At 42.8% G+C, this 11,062-nt stretch overlaps 1 protein-coding gene and 1 pseudogene across 1 annotated transcript; both read right to left on the reverse strand.

The window, feature by feature from the left end:
* Positions 1-954: 954 nt before the first annotated feature.
* Positions 955-2,229, reverse strand: LOC130138667 (RNA polymerase II transcriptional coactivator KELP-like). Its single transcript, XM_056313438.1, has 2 exons — positions 1,852-2,229; positions 955-1,124 (listed from the first exon to the last, which is right to left on the reverse strand). The coding sequence occupies exons 1-2, from the start codon at positions 2,035-2,037 to the stop codon at positions 1,002-1,004; spliced, it is 309 nt and encodes a 102-aa protein (XP_056169413.1). The 5' UTR covers positions 2,038-2,229; the 3' UTR covers positions 955-1,001.
* Positions 2,230-2,974: 745 nt separating this feature from the next.
* Positions 2,975-10,754, reverse strand: LOC115682149 (cucumisin-like; annotated as a pseudogene).
* Positions 10,755-11,062: the final 308 nt, after the last annotated feature.

Here is an 11,062-nt window from a genome sequence, read left to right on the forward strand (position 1 = left end):
AAAACGAGGAGTTACTCTCATCAAGTCAAGAAGATAGTGCCTAAATCAAAACAAAAGAAGATATTTGCATAAACACGCTTGATGGCAAAAAAAGGAAAACTACAAATCCAGCAAAAACATGGACAAAAATGGTTATAAAATTCAGAAAAACATACAGGATTACAAAAATCTAGTGTGACAAAAGAAAAGTAAGCTAGCAATGTACAGCATTAACATTTATGACTAGTTAGTATAACAAATAAGCAAAAACAGTTCTTGGACCTAAAGATAAGTTATAGTAATCTTCTCAGATAGTTCACGGATGTGTCATCCTTCCATATAGGCTTGAGATGAAGGTAATGGACGTTGGATGAGCAGAGAGAGAGAAAGAGAGACCCATCCGTGCAACAGTGCTCTAATGCTTGGAGATATAGAGAAAAGGGTAAGTAAATGTATATCAGACACTTCCTTACTTACTATGCTCATACCACACTCCTAACTTCCATGTATCTCTTGCCTCAATAATATGATCATATTTGACGTTTTGTTGTCTTCTACACATATAACAATTCCCAAGCCAATGCAAACCCATAGAAAGCTCCAAAGGAGTTGACTTGCTATGGGATTTCAATCTCAACACATTACAGTAAATATTTATAGTTAGAGGTTCAGAGGCCACCAAAACACATTTATACAACTTTACGCCAAGAGCAGCATTATGGAGTCAATACAAGAGAAAGAGACGCACAGTGTTGATAGAAACCCAAAGAATTATACTGAGACAAACATACTCTTTTAGCAAAAGCCACTGAAGTAGTTGGAATTGCATATATTAACGATATAAATACAGAGTGTCAATTATATGCAGCATCAATCAGTGATCAGATAAACCATTGTCATCAAACCTTAGGAAAGCTCACAGGCAACAAAGAGTAAGAAAGACCACTCAAAATTATTATACCTGAACCAGCTAGAATAAAAAGACAAGAGCATCATTGTTGATTTAGATAGAGGAGAGAATGTTATACATGTGCAATCACCTTTAGCACTGGGAAATTCTTTCCATCTTTGATATAGTAGTCCCTTATCGATACCATATTTGTGCCGTTATAATCTTGACGAGTCACATACCTCCTATTTGAAAGCTACACCAACATCAAATGATGATTTAAAAGTTGTTGATGTGGCTTATCTAATCACAGAATGCAGAATAATCAGTCAGCCACAAGAGGAATATAATGAAAATGTCACTAGTCAGTACCAATTGTTTTACCGGCAACGCAAGTAGAGCCTTTAGAGGTTCTAGAGCTAAGTCCCAATTGCCAATCAAGGAAAACCATGAAAAATCCAAGGAGAGACATTACCCACCAAGTGAGAATCTAAAATGTTAGATTTACAACTGCCTTTTGCACTTATCTATTACTGCCAAGTGAGAATCTACAACATTGGATTTAGTACTGCCGATTGCACTTTGTCTTCTCCTCACCAATCTTATTCAGGTGTTTCTTGCAGCCACAAGGCTTTTAGAGTAAGGATTCCTCTTTCATGCTCCCTAAGTTAGCCTCAGCAAACTAGACAGCTACAATTCAAATTTGCCTATAATCCCATTTTCTTCAGCTAACAAAGAGACTGCATCTGATAAAGCTTTTGCAGAACTATCATCTTCGCCTTTTTGACTATCCAGTACAAGAGATGCTTGTGCGTGCGCAATCCGAACCTCAAAGAAATACATATTGGCACCTCTTCGCAAATCCAGAGAGCCATGGCTTTCGAACACAATTTATGCAGTCTCGCCATGAATTAGCAGACAAAAACTAAGTGACGACCAAGAAGTTCACTTTCTCTACAATGCAATAGGGTTTCACTTTCAACCTCACAAATGACGCGTCCTCCACTTTCGCCGAGCTCCATCTTCACTTCCCTCGCCAGTGCTTCCACGGCGACCTCGCCGGCCTCTCCTCGGACGTCAGGTTGGCCGCCGTTGGCCCTATCCTCGCCCGCAGCGTCGGAGAGGAGGAACGACTCCAGGACGCTGCGCACCAACTTCTTGCTGTCCATGTCACTGGCAATCTCGCGCGGCGCATTCCAGCGAGCGAGAAGGACGGCCGGAATTGCACCTCCGAGGAGAGACGGTGGGAGCCCGCCGGAACCCTAGCGGAGCGCGAGAAATGGAGAAATGCTCGCGGGTGGAAGTGAAACTGAAGGGAAAGAAAGGACCAAAAAATAATTGTAACCTGTTTTAAGGATCCCGGTTCCGGTTCCTAAAAATGGGGAACCGGGAACTGGGAACCGGATCCTCTCTTCATGGAACCGGGAACCGAACCGGACCCGCCGGTTCGGTTCTGCAGTTCTCGGTTCTACCCGGGAACCGCGCTCACCCCTAGACACCCTAGCCTGTGGCCGGCAAGGGCGCGGAGGCTCTTGCCGGCCAGAAGTGTAAAAAAACAAACAAACAAAAGAAAATGAAAAAATTAAAAACTAACTTCAAAAAATATTATTAAAAATATCAACGTCAGCGCTGACCGTGCCACGTAAAACGGCCGACTTCCACGTCATCAATTTCAAGCTAAAATTGGCCAGATGAACTCAATTGGCAAAATATGAAAAGATTTAGGACTCCATTGGCAAAATTAAAGGGTTTAGGACTGAATTGACAGAAATGCAATATCTTCAAGACTTTTTGGACAATTTTTCCCTTCATAAGCAAACAAGAAGTTACTGTTCTAACACGATGGCCCTGAGAGTAAGACATCAACAAAGCCTAGCCACGTTAAAGAGATCACCCGAAAATAACGCCACAAATTTTTTGCTTAATTAACTCTAAGTTAGTTTAGTCAATGGGGACCATCAAAGAATAGCCTTGAAATTTCTTTGAAATTTAGATGCCAAAACGAAGATTAGTTGCACTTAAAAAGATCAATGGCGATGAGCGGAGGCTGCGGAAGAAATTATCACACATGCCATGTATATAAATTACATTAATCCAGAGGTTAATCTAGTAGGAAACCACAAATGCAACTGTTGGGCTCCTCACTTGATGAAGACCATCATCCCACACCAGAGATGCCGAAATCATATCCGCGTCCAAGATCGCCTCTACCGTCACCACAAAACTATGCTTCTGTCGGACGGACTCAAACGTGAGGGTTTGTGATTCGACACGAACGTCGAGTAGTCCTCGAGGAGCAGTCACGGTGGCCTTGTAAGTGGAATTCGCGTTTCCCACATTAGTGACAGTCTTGTGGAAAACTCTTGTGATGTTGGAGCCTCTGGTCTGAGCCGATAGCGCGAATGTCGGTAAATTCAATTCCCACACAGTCGCATTTTTTACGTCTGAGCAGGTGCTTTGATCGCTGGTGATGAGTCTCAGGTTGCCGGTGCTGTAACCTTGTCCGCACAAGAATCGCACATAATCTTCCTCCTTGGCATCGTACACTAAACCTGGCTGCGCTGCTTTCAAAGGGTTTATGTGACCAGCTCCATACGCGAATTCCGCATCAGTATTCTTGAGAGGACTCATTGGAGAAGCTGCGAAAAAGCCAGAAGGTGTACTGAGAGAATCACCCATGCGAAACTCATAGCTGGTTAAAATATATTGATTGTGTATTTCACGACCCATTATAGATCTTGCAATTAAATTTCAACGTTGTCCATGCGTTGCTAGTGATTTGAGCAACAAAATGCGACTAAGGTTCTTTGCATGAAACGTTGTGACATGCAAATTTACGAGATCATCTGTGGTTTATGTAAACTCTTCGTAGTTGCAACTTTAATGTACTTTCAGGCACTACCTGTTGTCATCAGGGCCGACTTTACAGCTGCCGGAGACCACGTCGGATGTATCGTTTTGACGTACGCAGCCACACCAGTGGCATGGGGGCAAGCCATGGACGTGCCAGAAATTATATCGTACGAAACATGCCTCGGGTCGCCTGGTAATCAGATCACGATCGAAGCCGGTGACCACGCTGCTCGAATGTCCACGCCTTGGGCAGCGAGATCAGGCTGCAGACAACATATTTGAATATCGATACTGGCTATTATGATTAAATAGATGAAATACCTACTCAATTCGTAGTTGATGAAACAAGTCACTTCCGCAGTCCGATCATACCTTGAGAATGTCACCGGTGATTGGGCTCGGGCCTCTCGACGAAAACGAAACGACCGCCGGAGCTAACAAATCTCGGGTCTCTGTGCTCTTAAATATGGTTGCTGTAGAATTTCTAGTAGAAAAAGAAAAATAGTTCCGACACTATTCAATCTCTAGTAAAGTGTCTGACCACAAATTATTGGTTCACATTTTTTATGTTAAAATTGGCTGAGATTGCAAAACGCTTTACCTAGTTGAGTTCAGGTTGTCCGAAACTTCACTTCCATCGGCTGTGTTCAAGAAGGAGGCGGGCACTGGGAAGGTAAACGCCACGTCCGTGGCCCCCAAGCCTTGCATTATTGACCCGGCGGCTCCCTCCGATAGCTCGGCATCGGCGGGACTGATGGAATCACACTAGACAATCTTACCTTTCACCAAAGAGCTGTTCAGAGAATTCTTAATGCAGAACCTACATGGTATACATACTATGTTAATTAATTTCATGCATAGTGATAATTCAATTTCTCTCTTTAACACACATACCTTGATTTAAATCTTTGTGCAATATCTGGGGCATCTCCTCCGTATATCATGGGGTACATTGTGTTGTTGAGGCTGAAAGTGTTGATTGAGACTCCCTATACATAAGAATCGCATTATAAGTAAGCACGAACTATATACTACCATTTAGTAGTGTAAATATACTAGGAGAAATGTATGAATTTAGATATGCATTAGGAAGTGAAAGTGAAAATTAGGCATTCGTAGGGGCTTTTTACCTCGTAAGACTTTCCGTTTCCTGACAGAACTTTATTGACAAACTTTCAATCTATTGTGCTAGCCGCAACCGAGAGAAACCAGGGGGAAAAGTTTGTGGCCGACCCCAGATTAGGGCCAGAGTTCCCGGCCGACGCCGATGTGAGTATGCCGTGCTTCATCGCATGGAAAGATCCGATGGCGATTGCTTCCATAAAGTAATCACAGGCGACAAATGGGCCAATGGAGATGGAAATGATGTCAACGTCATCTGCAATGGCGTCATCGAACGCAGCAAGCATGTCCGCGTCGGAGCAGCCGTAAGACCAGCGCACTTTGTACATGGCAATGCGGGCAAAAGGGACGCCTCCCCGGGCCGTGCCGGAGCCAAGGCCAAACAGGCTTGCCCCGCTAACCAAGCCACCGGCCGCTATTGACGACATGTGAGATCCGTGACCCTCGGTGTCCCTAGGAGAAGCTAAATCCCCCGGTAGATGTGTGGTTTTTTTCCGGTAGTATCGGGCTCCAATGATTTTACTACAAAACAATCAACCCAGGAAAGAGAAATTAGCTTCTATCAAGTATAGAATGTGCATTATATATCGTTAAAGCATGTGTCACTAATCAGAGTGCACACAGTTTTAAATTCAATTCATATGGATTTCCATCTTAAATTTTCCACGCCAGCAATAAAACTGCTGCACAAACTACTACTTCGAGTACGTGAACAGACACAATAGTAAGGCGATGAATAGTGCAGTACTTATTGCAAGTGAAGTTTGAGGTTTGGCAAGTGCCCTTCCATTTGGTTGGAGGCGGGCCAAACCCTTCGTCGCTAAAGCTGTCACTTTCAGGCCAAATGCCCGTATCAAGCATTCCGATAAGGAGGTCACTCTCCGTCGGTCGTCTTTGCACGTTGTGAGAGAAGCCCAGGAAGTCCCATGACCTCGTGGTGTGAAGTTGGTGCCTCTCACTTGGGAACACCGTCACTACTCCTTCCATTCCTGATGAGAATTATACATGGGTTGACGAAGTATTACCCCATATTAAACCAGATCATGCATGGAGTGTTATTCTCAATGGAACTTAGGTATTATATTGTACCTGCTATTTTCTCCGCTTCACCTTCAGTGAGTCCAGCAGCGAATCCATGGAAGCTCCTCGAATAGCTGTGGACCAAAGACTCCGACGTGCGACTGCAGAAGAAAATGGTCGCATGACGGTTTGAAACTTTTTATGATCGGTTCAAAGATGATCCATGTCTAGCTATAAGAGCCTTTTGAATCCTACATGTTTCACACTAAAGCCTATGCAGAGCTCGAATTGAAATCATAGAAAAGGCTTTGAGTAAACTCGTTTTGTGTTAGAGAATTATGTTATGTAATCGGTGATTAGCAGGCGTGTGGATTACATCTGAATTATCTAAGTTGTTGGTGTCATTAACATAAGTTGTTGGCTATTTCCCATGTAAAATATGTTAGGCTTCGTCACACAAACACAACGAAATAGAGAGTAAAGGCGAGGAAGAGAAATCGAGACACAAGGTTTTATCCCAGTTCATCCTTAAACTAGGGCCACGTCCAACAGAAGATTCCACTACATTTAGCTCATTCCACCTTTCTCTTACATCCCTCAATTACAAGAGAAAGAAATTATATATACACAGTAACTATTCATGGGCCTAAACACAAATTACCAATAAAATACATGTCAAAATTATACAAGCAATGTCACGGGGGCGCTGCCCCCTATGATCCTCGCTAGGGTGGGGCGGCCCCCCCGGACCCCTACTCGCTCACAGGGGAGAGGAATCCCATGCTTCCTATTGATGGAGAGTATGAACCGCACCCAATAAAATAGACATATCTTTTACTCGTTCAATTAATTTGAAGTTTATCTAATCTAACACTACAAAAAAACATGTTTTTTGCGACGAAAAAATCGCAAAAATCCGTCGCAAATCATTTTTGCGACGGATTTAGCGACGGAAATTTATCTAATCATTTTCGCTACTAGGTCGTCGCAAATTTTTGCGACGGAAAATTTCAATTTTCGTCGCAAATTTGCGACGAAAAAAAAATTCGTCGCAAAAATCGTCGCAAATTAGCCACGAACACTATCCGTCACAAAGTTCGTCGCAAATATTTCGTCGCAAAAATCGTCGCAAATTAGCCACGAACACTATCCGTAGCAAAGTTCGTCGCAAATATTTCGTCGCAAAATTCGTCGCAAAAAGCGTCGCAAATTAGCCACGAACACTATCCGTCGCAAAGTTCGTCGCAAATATTTCGTCACAAAATTCGTCGCAAAATTCGTTGCAAATTAGCCACGAACACTATCCGTCACAAAGTTCGTCGCAAATATTTCGTGGCAAAATCCGTCGCAAAAATCGTCACAAAAGTCATCGCAAAATTTGTCACTAATTTTTCGTCACAAATTTTCATCGTAAAATTCATCGCTAATTTTTCGTCGCAAAATTCGTCGCTAATTTTTCGTCGCAAAATTCGTCGCTAATTTTTCGTCGCAAAATTCGTTGCTAATTTGCCACGAAATTCTTTTTTTTTTGTTAATAATTTGCGACAAACTGATTCGTGGCAAAATTTGTCGCTATTTTGCCACGAACATTATTCGGGAACGAATTTAGCGACGAATTTTTATTAATTCGTCGCAAATTAGCAACGAATTATAAAAATAGTTACGAATGTGCAGCAAAAATTTATTACAGGTTGGCCTCCTCGTAACTGGCACAATGCAAATTGTATCTAATCCACGGCTGAAACCTGGTATATTAACCTCTGATATCAAGTACATGAATATTGGCAACAATAGTACATGCTTTAATATAAATTCTCAGTACAGAGCTGAGCTCTCGAGGGAACCCTAAGCTTCATATCCTCGGCGGGCCAGCACACCCTCCTCGAGATCTCCCGCCACCCCTTGTACACCCGCACCACCGCGAGCAGCTCCGCCGGCGGCAACCTCCTCAGGACCTCCCACAAGCACCTGGCGGGCAACCCGCCGGCGTCCGCATCCCCGTCCACGAAATCCCGATCCCGCTTGTCGAGATCCGGCTCCACCTCGTCGGCGCGGACGTCGAGGTCGTCGAAGGAGAGCACGCGGCGGATGAGAGCGAGGACGGCGTGAGGGCGACAGCGGACGCGGAGGAGGCGGCAGCAGCGGCGGCGTTGACGGGCATGGAGGAGGCCGCGACAGCGGCATCGGCGGAGGAGGAGGAGTCGGCGGCGGGGGAGGGGAGGAGCCGGCATGGCAGGAGCGGCCCTTCTTGGAGAGGCCGCAGCAGCCGCAGTTGTAGCTGCCGCGCTTCTTGCCGCGCTTGGCGGTGGCGTCGTCGGAGGAGGAGGCGGCGAGGGAGTCGGAGGGGAGGAGGTGGGGCTGGTGGAGGCGGCGGATCATGGCGGAGGAGCGGCAGAGGAGGCTAGAGAGAGAGAAAGAGGGAGAGAAGTTAGAGAGAGAGAGGGGGAACGCTGTGGTGGTGGGGGAATAAAAAGAGCGAGCGAAGGGGAGACGATGGCACGAGGGGGGATAGAGCGCGGGTTCCTGAAAATTTTCCGCGCGGGTTCCTGAAAATTTTCGATCCGACGCAAATTTGCGACGGAAAAAAAAATCCCTCACAAATTTTCGACGGAAAAAAAATCTGTTGCAAATTTGCGAAGGAAAATAAAAATCCGTCGCAAAATTTGCGACGGAAAAAAAAAAACAAGTCGCAAATTTGCGACGGAAAATAAAAATCTGTCGCAAATTTGCCCCAAAAATAAAATCCGACGCAAATTTGCGACGGAAAAAAAATCCGTTGCAAATTTGCGACGGAAAATAAAAATCCGTCGCAAATTTACGACGGAAAATAAAAATCGGTCGCAAATTTGCTACGAAAATAAAATCCGTCGCAAATTTGTGACGGAAAATAAAAATCCGTCGCAAATTTGCGACGGAATAAAATCCGACGCAAATTTGCGACGGAAAATAAAAATCCGTCGCAAATTTGCGACGGAAATAAAAGCCGTCGCAAATTTGCCGCAAAAATAAAATCCGTCACAAATTTGCCCCAAAAATAAAATCCGACGCAAATTTTCGACGGAAAAAAAAAATCTGCGACGGAAAAAAAATCCGTCGCAAATTTGCCCCAAAAATAAAATCCGACGCAAATTTGTGACGGAAAAAAAATCCGTCGCAAATTTGCGACGGAAAATAAAAATCCGTCGCAAACTTGCGACGGAAAATAAAAATCCGTCGCAAATTTGCCCCAAAAATAAAATCCGACGCTTTTTTTTTCCGTCGCAAAATTTGAGATGGATTTTTTTTTCCATCGCAGATTTTGTTTCCGTTGCAAATTTGCAACGGAATTAGCGATGGAAATGTTTTTACCGACCAATTTTTCAAATCCGTCGCTAATTCCGTCGAAACCTTGAGTAGATATGCTTCTACACTTTTACATATAATGTGACTAGCATTACGAACACTGTGGAGAAACATGATTGATGTGGATGTCATTGTTACAAACAGACTCGATTGACGCTTTCTCAAATAACAATAGGGCTCTGATACCAAGTCAAGAATGTGATAAAAAAAATTAAGAGCAAAATATATATATATATCATTGTCAAATGAAGAGTACACGAACCTATTTATCGGTTTTATAGGATGACTATCTAAAAGGGAAAATATCAATTACAATCAATTAAAGGAAATATAGGGAATCTTCTAAATATTTCTCTAATAGAATGCATGCCCTCTATTCACTTATCATTCGGATGTAACCCTTTAGGAGTAATTCATCTAATTGGTTAGATCAAATTGGTTAGGTCTAAATAAGAATATCTCTTTTATAAGATCTCCTATAGATATCCCTATATAGATACATTGACTTTACATTTCATACATCCACCCGATTCCGATCTATTTGAAAATTGATATAATTTATTTACCCATATATTTACTCATACATAAGAGCTACGTGCGGAGGAAATCGCCACATTCAACTAAATAGATATCTGCGTTATCTATATCTAAGTCTTGAAAAAAGAAAAGATAAGATTTGCACCTATCGAATCTAAAAAAGCTTATTTGGGATGAGAACATTTTAAGAGATTATCTAATATCTTGAGTTTATAATAGATCTTCTTATCTAATTTGAATTTGTAAATCTAATCTCTCTTAGAATTGGACGTGTAGCAAATCGTCCAATCTCTTTTGAATTTGAACTTGTGACAATCATCCAATTCGTCTCTACTTTCGTCACAAAATGGTAAATTTCATTGCACAAATTAGCGACAGAAAATAAATCCGTCGCAAAATTCGTCGCAAATTTACGACGAAAAATTAGTCGTCGCTAATTTGCGACGGAATTAGCGACGAAAATTTTCCGTCGCAAATTTATGACGAATTTTGTGACGGATTTATTTTCCGTCGCAAATTAGCGACGGAATTTGCGACGGAATTTTTCCGTCGCAAATTTGCGACGAATTTTGCGACGGATTTATTTTCCGTCGCAAATTTGCGACGGACAATTTTCGTCGCTAATTTGCGACGGAATTAGAAATCTGTCGCAAAGTTTGTCGCAAATTAGCGACGAAAAATTTCCGTCGCAAAATTCATGTTTTTTTGTATTGTAATTTGGTCTTAAGCCAAGGGTTTCAAGAGGAGAATGTTGAAGTGCACCGAGCACAATGGGGCGCAATACCCAATGATAATTACTAAAGCCAAATATATATCGTGGGTTGGTTTGATACGATACACCAAATGTTAGTAGATAACGAAAGTACGTATATAGTTTCATAAGGCTTTAGAGAGCTTGATAAGAAATTACAAAGCATATTAACCTGCCGACGACTTCTCGTAGTATGCTGGCGTGCACCGATGTTGCCAAGAAGTCCGCCTGCTTGGGAAGCCCACCCATGTACACCACATAAACCTGTCTCAATCAAACGAAACATACTCATCGACTCAATCGAAATGAACATCAAAAACTTTCTAACGTCGAATTTAACTCCAAGACACGCGGTAATAAGAATGCATTGGCCTCGCGATCTTCGCCAGACGCTCCTCCAAAGGGCACCAACACAGCACAGCTGATGAAACTTATCAAGAGAAACTTGGAAAGAGGGGCCATTTTCAACATCTGATATCGTTTTCCACCTGTATGACATTCAATAGTGAGGGTGTGCTTACCAAAAAAAATAGTGAGGGTGTATATACACACGTAGACGGTCCAAAAGA

This window comes from Syzygium oleosum, unplaced genomic scaffold, assembly GCF_021117445.2.
Source record: "Syzygium oleosum isolate NSW1041296 unplaced genomic scaffold, Sole_v2.1 Sole_v2.07, whole genome shotgun sequence".
Classification (NCBI taxonomy): domain Eukaryota; kingdom Viridiplantae; phylum Streptophyta; class Magnoliopsida; order Myrtales; family Myrtaceae; genus Syzygium; species Syzygium oleosum.